General features: G+C 36.2%; 1 protein-coding gene and 1 long non-coding RNA gene across 4 annotated transcripts; both read right to left on the bottom strand.

The window, feature by feature from the left end:
* Positions 1–1,265: 1,265 nt before the first annotated feature.
* On the bottom strand, positions 1,266–2,947 carry LOC149753414 (uncharacterized). Of its 2 annotated transcripts, XR_016395614.1 has the most exons (4): positions 2,325–2,947; positions 1,860–2,039; positions 1,620–1,701; positions 1,266–1,548 (listed from the first exon to the last, which is right to left on the bottom strand). It is a non-coding gene; the product is annotated as an uncharacterized LOC149753414 (long non-coding RNA). The 2 variants fall into 2 exon arrangements; XR_016395613.1 differs by having other exon boundaries at positions 1,860–2,947.
* Positions 2,948–9,084: 6,137 nt separating this feature from the next.
* Positions 9,085–19,615, bottom strand: PKP3 (plastidial pyruvate kinase 3). 2 transcript variants are annotated; one of them, XM_008788072.6, is made up of 12 exons: positions 18,983–19,615; positions 18,024–18,305; positions 16,578–16,743; positions 15,498–15,632; positions 15,280–15,390; positions 15,071–15,159; positions 11,794–11,856; positions 10,865–11,040; positions 10,289–10,391; positions 9,940–10,115; positions 9,601–9,709; positions 9,085–9,495 (listed from the first exon to the last, which is right to left on the bottom strand). In XM_008788072.6, the coding sequence occupies exons 1-12, from the start codon at positions 19,217–19,219 to the stop codon at positions 9,388–9,390; spliced, it is 1,755 nt and encodes a 584-aa protein (XP_008786294.2). In that variant the 5' UTR covers positions 19,220–19,615; the 3' UTR covers positions 9,085–9,387. The 2 variants fall into 2 exon arrangements, with proteins under 2 accessions (XP_008786294.2, XP_088580013.2); XM_088723887.2 differs by lacking the exon at positions 18,983–19,615 and adding an exon at positions 18,517–18,879.
* Positions 19,616–19,718: the final 103 nt, after the last annotated feature.

Raw genomic sequence — 19,718 nt, 5'->3', positions numbered from 1 at the left:
AATAAATCTCAATCAGGCAGTTAATAATTTTTTTCTTTCTTAAAAAAAAGATTGCGACTCATTCTTTGAGTGCATTCCAAGGCTCAATCCACTATACTTCGAAAAGGAGATGCAAGGCTAACATTACTGAATTACTGATTTACTAAGTGGTCGGAGTAGCCAATAGAAGGTGGTAGAACTCTAGAAGATGCATGGCGCTAATCATTAAATACCTAAATGAGATCTTAGCTTATCTCATCAAACTTCTTTAATTACATTTGAATCACTATGTGTGCCTCCTTCTTCCAACACCTGTCTGCAACTTATCCGAAGCTATCTTCTTTATATACATACATACATACATACATACATAAATATATATATATATTGATTGATTGCACACGAAACCCATTTTGCGTGATGTTTTTATGATGGGTTGAGAAGCTACAGGTGGTGTGGTGGATAATCAAAATTGGACATCAAAAAACTCTCCCATGATTGAAGACAGTAGCCCAAAACTGGAGACTTTTTTTCAAAAAAAAATTAGGGGTACCATGGGTAGCAGATTACTCAAATAACCACCTAGTTAGTTTGCCTTCCAAAAGGCATACAAATCTGGAAGCAATCAGCAATTACTTTACTAGAACATATAGAAGCACCCGTGCTCTCATGGAGTAGCAAATTATCCTTTGGACATGAATATGCTGGTATTTAAAAGATTGCATGCGACAGTGAAATTACAGTAACATAGCTGGGTTGGTATTACTCATTAGCCAACCTAGTGGAGCACGTTCGATCTCATCTCTTCACAATCACTGGGAATTGGGCTTGTTATCTCACCAATGGCAATGGTGAATCGTTTATGTTATCAAGACTGTGTAAGAGCAAATGTTGAGGGTGAACTGAACTTCAAAGAATGAGAATTGGGGCTTGTTATCTCAACAATGTCGATGATTTCGGCTGGAGTAGTTGAGTTATAATGGTAATACCATTATTTATAACCTTGACCACCATGAGCTTTTTGTTAGTTAAAAAGATAAAAAATCTCTAAAATAAATTCAGACTTATATTCAACATAATAGTTGGATGCTGTAAGAGGTTGTGTATAAAATTTCTTGCGTTGAATATATTAGCTAACATTCTGGAAATATTACAGAGGGACGGCATCCATACATCCTCAATTACTTATGCAATGAATATGTAGAATATTTTTCTTCCCTCAAATTGCTAAAAAAAATCTCATTCAAAAATAAAAAAGGTCGATTGGGAATTCAGCATCAAATATGTCGATTGGGAAAATGAACATATATTGCACTTGTCATTTACATTGAAGGATTTGATACTGTTTTGAGATTACACAGATCCACATGAACCTTGTTGACCTTACAGAATGTTAATCCAAGCATGTCCATGGAAGGAAGACCACCATTGAATTTGGTGCTGGATCACCATCTAGCTTTGTAGCAATCCAAGGGTCCAACAACTAGATGGTTGGTTCCTCCATCCTAAATCCCCCCAACAAATTTCATCTGTGAGCTCCGCACGTAGACATGAAAGGGGACAGATGTCCTGCATGTCACAAACTACGTGATTCATATCTATCTAAATTTCATAGTTAAAAGAGAGAGATGAGGAGTTACCCCCCATGCGAGGAACCGAGGATCTCGATGTGGCAACCAAGGTAAACATCCTCCAAATCAGGCTTAATTCTTCATTAATGAGCTAAGCAAAAGACCAGAAACATAAAGAATGGTCAGCACATAAATCATTCACCATAAAAAATAATTCAAGGCATCTCGTAGTTTCTACTATTTGGTATTCTAATTCTGAAGCGGGCCTAGCTTTCTACTTGTGCCTTTGTCAAGTAGCATTGACCTTACCATCCAATGGAGGATTACTTGGTCGTGGAACAGCCACCTAAGTGGCTTTCTTTGAGATTGCTTGACTCTACTGATGAGGGCCACCTTTGTGATAGTCCTTGGTTTCTTCGCCTTGCCCCTAGGATCTGAGGAGGACGAAGAGGTGCACGAATTAATCCACTCGATTAAACTCCATTTTATCTGTCAGATATACTAAAATATGTTAACTTATTTTCAGGAAACAACAATCCATAAAAAAAAACGTGCTATAACAAGATAGAGAAGAAGGAGGTGCTGCATGTATGCAAGATGTAGAGAGAGGAGGATGAATTGGGCCCATCATAGTTTCAACTCCAAATCTTTGGCATCTAGGATATGGAAATTGCCGTCTAGGAGAATTCTTTCAACAATTATTTAAAAATTCCTATACTCGTAATATAAATAGAATGAGATATAAAATAGTAAATAATTATTACTTATACTTACCTTTAGGATACTAGCCATTTCCTCCAGGGCAAGGTGTCGATGATCTCACACGTCATAGAAATCCTTTGGACTACGAGGCCAGAAAACCATGAAATTCACCTCATAATTGGATTTGCCTCGAAAGAATGAAGAATGCACATGAATAAACTCCACTATACCTAAAATAAAAGGAGGATGTATAGAAGATTGGTGGGGCTTGAGGAAAAACGATGATGGTATGACGACTTATATAGAGAAAGAGGAAACGTTACAAAGAGGGCAAGCATTAAATCTAAAACTGAAACAACGCTCCACTCCTCCACGTGTCTTCGAAAAATGCTCTTCCTCACGAGGTTTGTGCAATGAAGTGCTATTCATGTGGCATCAAAAAGTTTCTTCTTCCATCTGCCATAATAGTCATATCACACATCTTGTCGTTTGAGAAACTAATTACCAGAAAGAAATGAAAAAACGTTATAAAACGGTTAGAATTTTTAAAGAAAAGAGTTTACTAGTGTAAAAGAATGTGAAAGAGAGCTCAGATTTCAAAAGTCTAGGATTCATAAGGTATGCATGTGGTATTCATATGCAATAAAATGCTACTTATGCGGTATCAAAAAGTTTTCTCTTCCATCTGGCAAAATAGTTATATTATACCTTTTATCGTTTAAGAAACTAATTACTAGAAAGAAATGAAAAAATGTTACGAAATGGTTAAGTTTTATAGAGAAAAGAGATTACTAGTATAAAAGAATGTGAATGAGAGCTCAAATTTCAAAATGTTGAAGATTCATGAGGTATTCATGTGCAATGAGGTGCTATTTATGTGGCATCAAAAAATTTCCTCTTCCATCCGGCATAATAGTCATATTACACATCTTGTCGTTTAAGAAACTAATTACTAGAAAGAAATGAAAAAAACGTTATAAAACGGTTAGAATTTTTAAAGAAAAGAGTTTACTAGCATAAAATGATGTGAAAGAGAACTCAAATTTCAAAAGTCGAGGATTCATAAGGTATGCATGTGGTATTCATATGCAATGAAGTGCTACTATATGTGGTATCAAAAAGTTTTCTCTTCCATTTGGCAAAATAGTCATATATCACTTCTTGTCGTTTAAGAAACTAATTACCAGAAAAACATTATGAAACGGTTAAGTTTTATAAAGAAAAGAGATTACTCGGATAAAAGAATGTGAATAGGAGCTCAAATTTTAAAATATTGAAGATTCATAAGGTATTCTTGTGCAATAAGATGCTATTTATGTGGTACCAAAAAGTTTCATCTTCCATATGGCATAATAGTCACATTATATATTTTGTCATTTAAGAAACTATCATAAAGAAATGGGAAAACGTTATGAAACAGTTAGATTTTATAGAAAAAAGAGATTATGGGTGTAAAAGAATGAATGAGAGCTCAGATTTTAAAAGGTTGAAGATTCATGAGGCATTTATGTGCAATGAGGTGCTATTATGCAGTATCAAAAAAGTTTTCTCTTCGGCATAATAGTCTTATTAGAAATCTTATCTTGTAAGAAACTAATTATCAGAAAGAAATAAAAAAATGTTATAAAACTGTTAGATTTTATGGAGAAAAGAGATTATTGGCGTAAAAGAATGTGAATAAGGGCATAGATTTCAAAAAGTATAAGGTTCATGAGGTTTGTATAATGCTGAATTACACTCTTCTTCACGGAATGTGTATAGTCAGGTGTTGTTCACGTGTATTAGAAAGTTTCCTTTTTCATTTAGCATGTTGTATGTGCAACCTATCTTGTTATTTAAGAAAATACTTTAAAAAATGAACAAAAGAAAGATTATAAAATAGTTGGATTTTATAAAGAGAAAGGCTTATACTAGTATAAAAAAATGTAAATGAGGGCTCAGATTTCGAAGTCGAAGATTCATAGGTTTATACAATATTCAAGAATGCTCTTTCTCACAATATTTGTAGGTGTTGTTTACATGATAACAGAAAGTTTCCAAGCCATGTGGCATGAGAGTCTTATAGCATGCCTTATAATTTAAGTAATTAACAAAAACAAAAAAGATAGGATTTTATTGGCCAAAAATGAAACATTCATAAGGCTTATGCAATAAGGAATGAGAGGTGTTGTTCGCATCTTTTAGAAAAATTTGACAGCCATTTAATATTGGGTCATGGTTGTATCTTTCACATGAAAGAAAGATTCATATATTTTTGTGAATTCACCATTGGATCATCCATTGCCTACCTTGAGATATGTGCAAGCAAATGAATGACAGAGTTCGAAGTGCTATGAGATCTGTACGGTGGGTGATCTAATGGTGCATTGGCATCGAGAAAGGTGAATCCTTTTGTGCGAATAATGCAACTGCCATTCTTTAATATTTATTGTAGTCAGATAACCACTAAGGAAAAAAAAGAAATAAAAGTAAACAGATGCTTTCCTTCCAAGTATGGAGTGCACGTGGCAATGATATTATCTGCACCTATTATTTCTTGGGTGGAACTTCTAAAAGCGCAAGAGGAATGATATGAGGTATTTTGAACTCTTGAGTTTCTTGCTTGGTGGGTCCCTGCTTTATTCTACATGGATATAACGAAATATATGGAATCAAGCTGCACGATGCTGTTTAAATATTTCTAGGTGGACTTAAAGCAAAAATTTTATCATAAATGCGTATCAAGGTCCTTTAATATATTTGCTTTAGATTGGTGCTCGTTCAGTGCATAGTTACAGATATTCTGTACTTTAGGCGCGCAGGTTTGATGCATATGATGTTGATAACCAATACCAAAGATTTTGATCATGCAGTTAATATCAAAGATATTAAAGATACAATCACCCAACTCACCTAGTATATCTTAAAATATCAAAGATGCAAATGGAGTTGTTTTTCAATTTGGATCTTCAGTCTTGGAATTTGATAATTTTTCTGGACACTGTGCCATTATTAGAATTGTATCATAAAGGTGGTCCTCAACAGCAGAAGTTATTATATTTTCACTATTTTATTGATAATAAATCTCAACCATGCAGTTAATAACCTTTTTATTTCTTTAAAAAAAAAAATTTGCGACTCATTCTTTGAGTGCATTCCAAGGCTCAATCCACTATACTTCGAAAAGGAGATCCAAGGCTAACATTTACTGGATTACTGATTCACTAAGTGGACGGATTAGCCAATAGAAGGTGGTAGAACTCTGGAAGATGCATGGCGCTAATCATTAAATAGCTAAATGAGATCTTAGCTTATCTCATCAAACTTCTTTAATTACATTTGAATCGCTATGTGTGTTTCCTTCTTCCAACACGTCTGCAACTTATCCGACTATCTTCTATACATACATACATACATACATACATACATATATTGATTGATTGCACACGAAATCCATTTTGCGTGATGTTTTTATGATGGGTTGAGAAGCTACAGGTGGTGTGGTGGATAATCAAAATTGGACATCAAAAAACTCTCCCATGATTGAAGACAGTGGCCCAAGAGTGTATCAAACCAACTCCATTAATTCGATTAATGCCATGGACGTACTGGAGACTTTTTTATATAAAAAAAATTAGGGGTACCATGGGTAGCAGATTACTCAAATAACCACCTAGTTGCTTTGCCTTCCAAAAGGCATACAAATCTCGAAGCAATCAACAATTACTTTACTGGAACATATAGAAGCACCCGTGCTATCATGGAGTAGCAAATTATTCTTTGGACATGAATATGCTGGTATTTAAAAGATTGCATGCAACAGTAAAATTACAGTAACATAGCTGGGTTGGTATTACTCATTAAGCAACCTAGTGGAGCACGTTCGATCTCATCTCTTCACAATCACTGGGAATTGGGCTTGTTAACCAACCAATGGCAATGGTGAACCGAGCATGTTTTCAAGACTCTGTAAGAGCAAATGTTGAGGGTGAACTGAACTTGAGAGAATGAGAATTGGGGCCTGTTATCTCAACAATGGCAATGATTTCGGCTGGAGTAGTTGAGTTACAGATACTAAAATACAACCATGAAGCAAGCAAAGGCTCGAGCTCATTTAACTTGCAGCAAATCCCTCCGTATGTGATGGCTGGAGCTTCTTATAAAGAGTTGGTCAGATGGAACTCTTCAACAATCAAGCCCCGGAGGGAATAGAGAGTTGGGGACTACACTATATTCAGCAGCATTTATTTCAGCTCGGAGTTATGCGAGCAGCTTTTCTTGCGACGGCACTCCATGGAAATCACTGGAAAAAGGCGATCAAATAGGTTGGATATCTGAGAGAAACCTTGACAAGGGAGACATGCACTTGCTGCCACCGAAGTCGCTTTGTTCGCTGGGGAATTAGAGGTTGTGGATTAAAGAGAGTGTCTATATTTGTAGATTAATAGCTTATGCTACTGCTACTTTTTCAGGACATGAATAAACTTATTCTCTCTTTCAACCTTCCAAGAAACTCTTCTATATACACAACTAAGAATGGTGTTGAATTCAGCTTTCCTTCATTTGTCATCATAATGAAATCATAGAAAATATTTCTGCGAGCTGGCCATGCCTACCCTTTACGCAGTGATAGCATGAAATCTATGGGACTTCATCTACTCATGCAACACGAGAAATGCTTCATAGCCAAAGAAGAGTGCAAAAATTCTCTTGGATATGCAGACATATTTCTCCGTTTGGGGTCCAGAATAGGAAATTAATAAAATAATAATCGAATTAACTAAAGAACAAGACCACACAAACCAAGGAAAATGTCCAGAAAATTCTGTGAAAAATACATCTACCACCATCAAGGAACTAGTTGTTTCAGTAAACACTCATTCTCGTATTGATAAAGATGCAAAAACATACTGTGTGCTGCTTTAATAATAGAAGTAACAAAATTCTAAATTCCTTACTAAAGGAAGTTGCAAAGCCTGCTGAAAAGAAACACATGCCTTAGTTGACAATCATGGTATATTATACTGGTCGGTATTGGTCGGTACCAGACGTACCATACCGGTACCAAGCGTACCATACTGATGGATACCAATATCGGTATGCCAGTGTTGGTACGCTTTGCGAACCGTATACCATACCGTACCGACACTCGGTACGCCTATACTAGTGCGGAACCAGTACGGGATCCGATCCCGGTACTGTGAACCTTGGTTGACATAATCCTTTTGAATTTAAAACCAATATAGTAAAATGATTTTGATGACTCATACTTAGTACTCCTAGGGAATCCCCATATGGAAATTGCCTATGAAGCCATTTTAATCTTATTATTAAGAAGGGAATCTGCAGCTCAAGCATGGACGTTTTTGCAACATTAGACAGGTCATTCAGCTCCGTAACATTTCTCGTGGGGAAGGAGGATGCTGATAACATACATGCTGTACAATGTGGTGCAGCAATGAAGACCTCCGCCTTAAAATCTTATTACACCCTTTATAATCTACTTGAGAAGGTTATTAGTACTAAGGTTCCTCCAAATCTTTTGCATGATATGCAGTTGAAAGCCACCTCCCTTGCTCCCTAGCTCTTTCTGAGTCTCATTTTCCTCCAAGGATGCTCAGTGCTTGGAGGAAGATCGATAACGAACTTGGTAATAGGCCCTTCCAAATCAAATTATGCAAATGATGGTTGTTTCTCTATCTTCTACAGACTAGGGGACCCCCCACATCTCCTAGCAACTAGAACTTGGTTAATACTTCACAATCTTCCACATAGACAAGCATTATTGACTAATTTTCTCTCCCTCCCTCTCTCTCTCTCTCTCTATATATATATATATATATATATATTTATATATATCTATCTATCTACATGAGCACACAATGGTACACCAGGCAGATGCAAGTGCATGCTTAGAAACAAAAGGTTTGATAAAAAGACAAGGTTTGTTGCAGATAAACATTTGAAAGGTATTCAAATGACTGGATATGATATTTTTAATATTTACCCAAACATGCCACTGGTGTATTTATTCTCGAACAAAGTTTTTCACTTATAAAATAATAAAAATTTTCGTGGAAAAATGACAGACTCATGGGCTCAACTCACACTTTTCATTATAGCATAGATATATGTGTGAGTATGCACGGACGCATGCATGTTTTTGTCCATGATTGTATTCAACAGACATACTGCAGAGATTTTTGGAATCTCTTTTCAAACACTTTCATATCCAATGGATTCCTTTAACCGAGAGATCTTTATAAGTTCCAAAACTATATATTAGAACAAGCCAAAATTGAGAAATAAAGATTATCTCAGGATACTAATTTAAGCCAGGCCTCGACATAGTTAATGCAAATTGAATACCTATTTATCCGTCACTTTTTGCAGGAACACAGCTTGAAAAGGTGAATCAGAAGGAAGAAGAGAAAACCTTTAGTGGATGTCAATGAAAACAATGATGAGTATTGTGTTTCTTTCTTGAAGGCTAAAAGCATTTTTTAGGTAGTATTTTGTTTTTTTATGTTATATTATTGAGTAGCACATGAAATTGAATGTGCCAGAAAAATGAGTATAATCTTGCATACAGTAAATGCATGTATGATGCGAACATGTAAATGGAACAAACATGTTACCAAAATATCTAACAATCCTAGATATCTCCACTACCACATCAGAGACATTTCTAAACATATTACCAAAATATTTAAAAAGAAAGATGCATTAGCATAAGATAGATGATGACAGAAAATATTGAACCATCTGGATCTTTCAAGATTTTCTTTTCCATCCTTGCTCAGAAAGAAATTAACCATTCTTTTTGAGTTAGGGGATCGAGTATAACAGTAACTTAAAGAAAATATTCACTTTTCTTTCAATTAAACTTTCAAAATTAGTTTAAATCAAGAACAAAGTCTCTAATGTAGTAAAACACATAGACTATTTGAGTATATCAATTAACACTATCTAGATGAAGCTCAAAGAGCAGCTCCTAATCAATACATTCTGCAATAAAATATTCTTTTAACTTAAAATTAGCCATGAGTAAAACTAACTAAAAGAATTGCCTATTTCGCCCAAAACCTTTTTCTCTTGTGGGCTGAGATATGTCTGATCCGCTTGCTAATGGAAGTAATTCAAATGCATATCAGCCTCAGACCTTACGGACTTGAATGTGATGTGCAGATTCCTGTCTCCAGATTGAGTGTATCCCACTTTGAACAAGAGTGACATATTCTCCCTTCTTCAGATATTGCACATCCTATTTCATCAAATAAAATACAGAATTAATAGAAAAGAAAGAGAAAAATAATACTAAAAGCAAGATAGCAAAAACAATTTAGACACATTCAAGTATCTGCAATACCAGCAAACACTTTAACGCTGTGGAGAATGTCTCTTCTGGATCATTACAGAACTTCATGTGTATAGGCAACACGCCACGATAAAGTGCCAACCTCTGCTTGATCCTTTCTCTGCCAATCACAATTAAATCTTTACCATGCAATAAAAGCAAAAATAAAATATAGGCCTTAAAAGCTTTCTAACGTACATTTTCTTGATTAAAAAAATGCCATGCTAACAGTCCCATTTCAGCTAGGGCGAATTTCTTGCCATATATCTTTTTGTATGTCATCAATAGATCTCAACATTACTTATGCTTCTACATTTAGGTTACAATAATTTCTAAAGTGAAAGAACTTACTCATTTGTAAATGCAAAGATAGTAGAAGAAGGTCTATAGTGGCTAAGAAGTATAGCCATGGAGCCAGTTTGCGTGAAAACAATGATAGGCATGCCTAGGGTGTCTGCCATTGTGGCTGTGTGAGATGCAAACATAGCACTCATGTGGCTTTGAGAAAACTCCTCGCCGACTGCAGCCTGCAAGTAAGGAAAAGGAATAAGTATATACAAGCAGCTGAGCAAAGCATTTCAGTAGAATTTCCCTTGGATATCAAATGTATGAACAGAACTGGTGTGATCATACAGAACTGGTGATGAATACAAGAAAAGCGGGAAAGGTTAGCTTCCATCTTTTGGTTGAGCATAGATACCTGAACAGCAGTAGCAAGAATAGGATGGGTATTGCTTGTTGATTGGATTGATTCAGTCCTCAGTGCCACAGTATGCATCACTTTAACAGCTTTTAGTGGATACCTAAACCCACGGATAAAAAAAACTACAATTACAAAGAATGTAATTTGATCATGGTATACTCAACCCATCAATGGATAAGCTACTAATAATTTCATCACTCAAAAAAAAGCTAGTAAAATTTTTATCTATGTCAAAAATCAAGAAAATCCAGTTACAAGCTCCATTAACACAAATTCCTCAAGCATTTAAAATTTTTGCATTTAGATCTTAACAGAGGTTAGGAATGATGAACGTTTCTGTTGAAAATAATCCAGTAAAGCCCACCAAGATTTAAACATTGCCATACTGATCCTTAGATGAATTTCAGAGGCATTCAATCCATTGTGATTGATAGTCTGAAATATCCTTACATTTGCAACTGTGACTTTATTCCATGTTATACATTCACAACCAAGAACAAAAAGTTCACGCAATGTTACATATAGATCAGAAACCAGGTATTAGTAAGACAGAATAAATAAATGATAACTCACTTCCCATGAGCAGTTTCACCCGATAGCATAATAGCATCTGCACCTTCCCGGACAGCAATTGCTATGTCAGAAACTTCAGCCCTTGTTGGCGTTGGATGGTTTATCATGCTCTCTAACATGTTTGTTGCCACAATCACCGGTTTCTCCATGCTTCTACACATATTTATAATCTCTTCCTGTTCAAGACAAATTAGTCACCTTTTCCTACGACCAACAAATGTAAGTATTTACATACATATGTACATAGTACATATACAGGTATGTATGTACGTACGTACGTACGTACGTATTTATGTATGACCATCATATATGCATGTACCTATGGCAGAAAGCAATGTCCAAAATCACCATTTATTAGACTAAAGAATCTGCACTATATTTGGTTCAGAAACAAGGAAACCATCGAATCCAAACATACTAAACAAAAATTGCATAAAATTCCACTAAAGCTCTTACAGTTGTTCAGTAGAGTCCTCAAATATTTTCTCTGTCTTGAATAGACTAGACAAGCCTCGGTATTTAGAGTCTAATTTGGACTCAAATGATGATCAGGGCCCACAATGACTGAGCCCATTTAACAATTTATTTACAACATACAAATAACAAAGAATTTTGCATTTAGTCAGGCGTCAGCGACATGGCCAGCACCAGTACCCATCCCTCGTCAATGATAAGAATTCGAAATTTCATAAACAATATATATTTAAGAAACAAAAAATTTCATGTATGCCAGAGTAGCAGGGAACAAAGGACTACAACTATTAAAGTTTAGTAACAACAAAATAGCTTCACATCTATGTAATTTGCTGCATTACAAGGAAATATTACATGTTATTTATCTATTGTCAGAAAGTTTTGAGGAACTGACTGTCATAGCAACGTTGAAATTAGATATAAGACCCAATATATATTCTGAATTAATTATTTACCTGCAGCAAAGGAACTTCTTCAATTGGAAGCTCAGCACCAAGGTCTCCACGAGCAACCATTGCCTATAAATATTTCCAAAAAATATCATGAAAAGGGATGCACAAGAATATTCTGAAAAAACTCTAAATTGTTAAGCATTCAAATTGCAGAAGAATCTTGTCATTCTGGAAACAGTTAGATAACCAACAGTGTGCAGAAACATGAGATTGTGCAGAATTTATATGACTGAATAAAATAATGGCTTAAACCAAAAACATAAATCAGTTCATGAGTGAAGTTTTAATCAGGCATGTGCTATTTCAATTTTTAGTGAACAATCATAAAAAAATGAAGTATGAGCAACAAATTAAGCATGTTGTTTTCATTTTTACTGAACAACCATAAAAAATGGAGCAAAAAATTAGTCATATGAATCGATCAAGCTTAATTTTAACTCATTTATACTGACACTAAACCATGTTTTTTGCTGTTTCTACTGTCAAGAGAAAACTCGATTCGCTATAAACACTGATAAGACTGAAAGGAGCCCCAGTAAGTGTCTAGGCAGCTAGCAGGTTTGCATTTGCATCTCATGATAGACTTTTATGCAGAGAAAGGCCAACATGCTTATACAAGCATGAAACAGTTCCGGATCTCATAAGTTATTTTACATATTGTCTATGGTACCTTTTGGAATCTACCCTATAATGGTCATTGCCGGATTTTCTATGAAGCCCTTAACAAAGTGAAAAAACTTGTGGCTGTAGGGGTCGCTGCTGCATCAAAACTTTGGGTACTTCATGATTTTGCAATGAGCTACATGAGATCACTCTACAACCACAGACAACCACTGAGGCTGACTCATCCCTCTAGAGAAAAATTTTCCTTAACTATAGCTGCCATTTCTTTGTCAGTCTCCTTGGAAATGCATGCCTGTTGGGACAGCAAATCAGACTTGCATTCAACCACACAGAGTTACCCCTTTCGTTTGGATAGGATGCAGAAAGTTATTGGTCCCATATCAAAGAATGTTTGTCAACCAGCCTCTATCAAAGTCATAGTAGTGTAACCAACACAACTGTCTTATATGCAACACGTGAAAAGATGTCATCCTCATTCACAAAGTAAGTTATGACAAGCATAACAAGACCTATAAGGGGACTATTATAAAAGAACAAGGAAGAGCATAAATTTATCCTTGTGCACAAACTATCCAAAGCTAAACCATTTTCATTCGTCAATGACATATAAATTGAAAACAATTTAAGAGTAACCCAAATTTTTTATCAATTGAAAGTAATGCAGAAAGCAATCAAATAATAAGCATACACACACCTACTCCTCGACGCACTGACACAGTGATACAGATTACTTACTGACACTGCCTCTTATATGACCTATGACCTTAAAGAGAAGGCGCATTTCAGGTCAAGGAAACAACCAAGAAGACTGAGTTGCTAAAAGGACCAAAGCGAGCCAATGATAGTACAAGATTGTAGCTAGAAAGAATGCAGAACTTGCAAAATTCAGCAGCAGTAGACATTTTAGAGAACTTGTGAAAAGGAATCAGTCATAAATGCATAATTTGTGAACTGATATCTGGTTATTGCTCATCAGAAATGTAACAAATAAATCGTATCCTAAATACTTTGGGGTTGACCATTTAAATCATGTTTTACTATTGTTTTTCACCTAAGGCATTTCTTCTTTATCTGCCATCTTGTTCAATGGGATTGTTGTTCAAATTAGGTATCTACATTATAATTGAAATATGCAGATAATCTTCACTTCTTGCCTTTTCACTGATTGTCTGACAAATCTAACATAATTTAAGAAGGTCCTCCACCGTTGACTGAGCTTAAACTATAAAAATAGTAAGGCTAACATTCTTTCCCATCAACTAATCTTCAGATCCCCAAATAAGACTCTCCCTTATTAATATTACACAGACCAAAGAATTCGGTACACATTATCAAGGCAGCACTTGAAATATGTTATATAAGGTTCAACGTCTAGTTGAGTGTGGTCATATAAAGTTCTCAAATCTAATGGACCTAACTTGATTCATAAAGCTGACTCAAGAGTAACAGGTTAATGGTTATGGTTTGAATTTCAGCTGAAACTCCAAAAGTGAATCCAAACAATTTGATTTTGGCTGGAACCATTCTAAATCCGAGTCAGTTTCTGCGTTCTGACTGAGATGGACTTAAGGGACCAAATATATAGTCTTTCTGATAATCCTTTGTCATTTCTTCATTTCTTTGAGCTTTAGGAAATATACAAGATTAACTTGGAATATGCTAGTTCTTAAAAAATCTGGAAGCATTCAATGTGGGCTTTAAAGAAATTTTGAGGAAAGGTAAACTTTCTGACACAGGCCTACATTAAACCTCACCAAAGCAATAGATACAAAGTTCCAAACAATACATTATAGTTTGAACTGATGACTAATTTATTTTCCTGACTATTTTATGGTTTTAATTTTTTTTTAAAATTATTTCTCAGTAAATCTGCTGAAACCAAAAGTCATCCAGTCCAGTCAAAATAGAAACACAACTAAGTTTGCAAATTTTGTTAATTGCAGGTTCCCATAATTCCTTAATTAAAACTCATCTAAGTGTCTGTTTCTTATACTCTTCCATGTAAATTTCAAAGACTTATGTTGAACAAGACCAGACCATCAAATAGATAAAATAAAATATGCAAAAATATTATGCTAAGAATGCAAATAAACCATCTAAAACCAAGTAAGGCCACCTTATCCTAGTAGTACCAAATCCTTGGTTGTATTGTGAGAGGTCACTCGACCAAAGTTTAGTGGCCAACTTGCTTTTGAACTTATTACTAAAATTTTGAAATCAGCTCGTATGAACATAAAATCCACAAGATTGAAAAACGCAAGTCACATCATGTAAGATTAGCTTAAGGGAAATCACTTTGCTTCAATGATAATAATCATTATCTTCTTGTATAACAGATTTTGCAAAAAAAGATATAGTATTTTCAAAATGAATAGTAGCTTATCATAATTCAGCATTATCATAGATATAGATAAGAAAAGAATCAGAATTGTTATATTTTTTCAGAAGTTTCTAAAATTCAAACGTATCAATTTCATTTAGTCCTTCAAAAAATCCAAGCTGACAGTCATTCAAACTCTAATTATGACCAAGTAAAGGTGACATACAAACTATAGATATACATGTAGTCATTTGACAACATAAAAAAGTTAAGCTAATGCATTATAGAAAGCAAACGATTTTTCAGTTAATCCTGATGAAAGATAAGATGTCCTACCCCATCTGAAGCAGAAATTATGGAGTGAAGATTCGGTATTGAGTCAGCACTTTCTATTTTAACAATCACATGAATATCTGCATTGCAACCTAAGAGATAGGAAAAAAATATATAAGCAAAAAAATGAAATTGTACTGCTTAATTTCTACAGAGGACTCAAGAACTAATGCAAAAAATGTTATATTTGTAAAACAGATTCAGAGTTTTACTTTTGAGATAATCTTTCAATTCATGCACCACTTTAGCATCTTTTACAAATGAAACTGCATAGTAATCAACTTTGTTGTCCACACCAAACTTGATATCCTCCCAGTCCTTTTCTATAGAAACATCAAAATTAATACAAAGAAAAAAATTAATATAAGATACTCCATAATTAATAAAAATACATATTTGTTAGCAGAAAAGAAACAATTAAAGAAGAAACCTGTTATGGACGGCAGAGTAGCACTTTTGCCACGTACATTCAAATGACGCCTTGATTTTAGCTCTCCACCATCAATTACTTCACATTTGACAGTGTCGACAGTTTTTGATCTCACAGCTAGTGACATCATTCCTCCTATAACAAGGAAAAAAAGAAACCCATTAAGCTTGATTAATAGCAACATAACAATTTCATACATCTCAGATAGAAGTCCTGTGATGTGATGATTTGCAAGAAATAAGTTCGAGGTCATCCAAATGTACGAGGAAAACTCAGGGCCTTAGGTGAGGGTTCATTATAGGAGCCCTACTGGGCAAAGGACCATAGAAAGGGACACCTAGGGCCTGTTGGAAAAATCCTCTCAGATACGGGGCAATAGGCAAAGAGAGAGAGCACCAGGCAGAACATGCTGGGTGGGGGCAGAGCACAGGGTGTCACAGGGCCCAGTTCTCTCAAGGTCTTTTTTCAATCCCATAGGGATCGGGCCTTGCGACCCTCCATGCTCTCCCTCTCCCACTCCCTCCCTGCCCTCCCCCCTGTGCTCTTTCTGTCAGCCTATCCTGCTGGATCCTGCAGTGTTTTCCCAAACCGGCCCTCAATTGTGTGCCTTTGTAGTGTTATAAAAGAGAATAGGCAGTTGCTGCCCTTGAGATTTGGTCCTAAACTTGCGAATATAGAGATCTGATTGAAAAAAAAAATATGCATTTGCTACTGTTCTTGCACAAAGCAAAAGGTTTCTTCAGTTTTAAACAGCACTGGAATTTTTAATTAAATATAAATGCATTTTCTTCTTTAGATAACCCTAGAAGCCTTATACCAATTATTTTGAAACCAAAATTGGCATGCTGAAGGAGCAACTGCCTATTTTCTTTGTAGGCCAATCAACTAATTCTGTATAGGCTATTACAGATCAAATATCAACTTATTCAATCAGTCAGCTGCAAAGCTGATCATTTTCTCAGTCAATGTTTACAACAATATGTATAATTTTGCAGAGCATTTACTAAGTAACTAAATTATACATTTCAAAACTGTTAAGCATGAACTAAATAAAATTTTCAAATATATATCTGCACTCACCATCAACCAAAAGAATGTCACCAACTTCCACGTCATCCACAAAGTCATCGTAATTTACACTAACAGTGTGGTCGGAGCTAAATCCTCTTTTGATTGTAAAATTGAACTCCTGTCCTTCCTTGAGCAAAATAGGCTGAGGCACATCTCCGCTTCTTACCTCAGGCCCCTATCCGTAGAAATTTTTTTAGCTTAGTATGTCAGTAATCTATTCCTTTAATGAACTTAATTCATAAAAAAGGAAACAAAAGCTAAATTAGAATAAAGAAAAATAATCACCCAATAGCAAATAGCAAGGGAGAAATTCACATGAGAACCTCAATATTATAAACAAGGTACTTAAGTTGGCCTCAAAGAGTATGTATTTCAGATATATTATGGAAAGGAAAATTGGATGCTTTTCATTTGATGAATGAGAACTTAACAACCGGCTAAGTCAAATTTAATCAAAGTGGCATTTAAAGCATGACCATTGAATATCACAAACTAGTGAACTAATAAGGGGAAACATTAAGGTCTCGTATGCATGTCAGTGCAATTTTAGGCTCAAATGCATCAAGAAAAGGGAATTCAACTGAAATGGGATAAAAGTAGAATATGGAATTTTAACTTTGATATGAAAGGTAAAAAGGATACATAAGGAAAGACATAAAAATACATAACAAGATAGCACTCTAAGATAAGCTGTCAACTCTCATCATATTTGTAACCACCCAGACTACCTAGTATATTGGTATCAGTGATTCCTTTACCTAGAACGACAAACAGTATGCAACACATATATATTGTAGAGAAACAAAGCAGAATAACTAATGATGTTAGGATTCAGCATTGTCTAGAACAGCCCAGAACAGTTTCATGACATTTTCAGCATCCATTTTCTAATTTCATAGGAGTGGAAGGAAAAATATTTTGAATCATCACCCTTCTTCACATGAGTAACTTCCATCATCACGCCCAAAAAAAATCTTATCACCATGTAGAAAGGTTATGATAAGAATTTTCCTCCCATAAAGATCACAAATAGCAACTAGCATTTCCTGAAATTTTCTCACGTATTACAACTTAAATAAGCAAAATCAAATACCTTGTGGGTCTGAGACATATTAAAAACATTATATAGACCTTATATGTTATATCTCAATTGAGACATTTAGGTGGGTTTGTAACAACTGGCATCTCTCTCTCTCTCTCTCTCTCTCTCTCTCTCTCTCCCCCTCTCTCTCTCTCTCACACACACACACAGTGTGTGTGTGTGTGCTCGCATGTGTGTGTGTGCGTGCGCGTGACACACACATACACAAACACACATGCATCAATGTCTAGCAAAATTCAGAACTTCATAAAATATATCATGCCAGCGATGTAGCCTAATCACAAACTATTGTTAAGAACCAACAAATGCCAAATGATTAGTAGATGCCTGCAAGCAGCAAACCGCAAACACACCTTGGTGTCCAGCATTATGGCAATAACATTGCCTTTAGATTGGGCATTGTACTCCTTGACCAGATCAATAATCTTCTGGTGCGATTTGTGGTCACCGTGGGACATGTTTAGCCGTGCGACATTCATTCCTGCTTCTGCTAATTTCCATATCATTTCTCGTGTATTCGTGGAAGGGCCAATCGTACACACTATCTTTGTCCTCCTCCTCGGATTTGAAACCACCGTCATCGCCTCCATGCTGTAATTATTCGATGGAAGGGTGCAAGAGGAGTTCGACATCTCCTGCACAAATTCAAATGCTTACATCATTAAAGATGAAGATACTACTAGTACAATCAAAATGATATCGTCAAACTTATTGCATGTGTCAGCCAATGGTGGAACCATCCCAATCACACAAGAGACTGCTTAGAAAATAGTACACAACATATAGCAGTCAACAGTTAGCAACGACCTAACAAGCATGGATTCATTCTACCACAATTATGGCAACCTGTGCGTAGGCTGGAAGACCAGGTTTTCATAAAGGATCTATTAGGACCTCCCCGACCGTACATCTATGCATAGAGCATGGTCTTCAAATCCTTCGCCACTTGCCCACTGGAAAAAGAACGCATCTTTTGAAGCTCATATAACATGACAGCCACAAAAGTTTCACTTGGCGTTTTCTTGAAGAGATATTCCAAGAAACCCTTTTTCACCCATCTCAAAGCTTAAGCAATCCAACTCTACATTAAATTCGGAGTCAACCAAGGAGGGCATCAAGATCGCAAAACGCCAAATTTTCTTTGGTCGTCAGAACTTTATGATTCACAAGATCTTGTTAACTACTTTAAAACCAAAGTGGTCAAAGCTCAGAAATATCACAAAGACCGCATCAAAACTAAAAAAAGATTGCTTTTTTTTTAAAAAAAAAGAAAAAGAAAAGAGAAGATATAGATATAAGAACTCGAACTTACGGTGCTAATGGTTCCATTGGACGTGCCCACATGATCCGCCGTCGGCTCGCTCGTCTCGGTGGTCTTCATGAATCTCACCACGAGACCCCCGCCGATGGCCGGCGGCTTCCGGCGAGCCCATGGAGCTCCGTGGAGAGCCCGGCCGAGACGCCGGCTGGACGCGAGGTCGGCCCAGTCCCCGCCCGACGACGGCCGGATCCGCGCCGCCAAACTACCGATCTCCGTCGCAGCGGCCATCAAAAAGATTCAAGAAGCAAGAGGAGGACACCAAAAAAAAAGGGAAAAAGAGAAAACGAAGGGGGAGTCAAGAAAGAGGAGGGTTCTATGTGAGGGTTTAGCGGTGTCGGCGTTGGTTGGGACTTTGGGAATTGGGCCGCGGCAAACGTGGTTGGGACTTCGCTGGGTTCGCTCTAAGTTACGTGGCCACCCTTCGCTCGCCGTGATCGAATGCAAAATCTGACGGTATACGCTACGATTGGACGATCTGGATTCGAGAGACGGTCAGAATTGGCGTCCCATGAAAGCGCGAGGAGGGAGGGCAGGTGGTTTGCAGTTTACGCGACGACTGTGTGAACCCTAGACGGGTCCAAGATGGTGATAATTATTTATTCGGACATGTACTGTTTCGTCTTTGAACCAACTGCGAACTTCGTTACGTCTAGGTCAAGAAGGGTAAAATCAGAGGGGCGGTGTGACCATAGTAATATATTTAATATTGATTGACCTTTGTATGATT

This window comes from Phoenix dactylifera, chromosome 6, assembly GCF_051530095.1.
Source record: "Phoenix dactylifera cultivar Ajwa chromosome 6, Ajwa_hap1_PhDact_Kaust_v1.1, whole genome shotgun sequence".
Classification (NCBI taxonomy): domain Eukaryota; kingdom Viridiplantae; phylum Streptophyta; class Magnoliopsida; order Arecales; family Arecaceae; genus Phoenix; species Phoenix dactylifera.
Note: the sequence above shows the minus strand (reverse complement) of the source record. Positions and strands in the feature narration are given on the sequence as shown.

Excerpts from the sequence above, each read along its gene's own strand:
- PKP3 (XM_008788072.6), bottom strand. The coding sequence starts at position 19,219 with ATGGCCGCTGCGACGGAGATCGGTAGTTTGGCGGCGCGGATCCGGCCG. Across the intron at positions 18,306-18,982 it reads CCAATGGAACCATTAGCACC|GAGATGTCGAACTCCTCTTG; the intron begins GTAAGTTCGAGT and ends GAATTTGTGCAG. Across the intron at positions 10,116-10,288 it reads TTCTTGCTACTGCTGTTCAG|GCTGCAGTCGGCGAGGAGTT; the intron begins GTATCTATGCTC and ends CCTTACTTGCAG.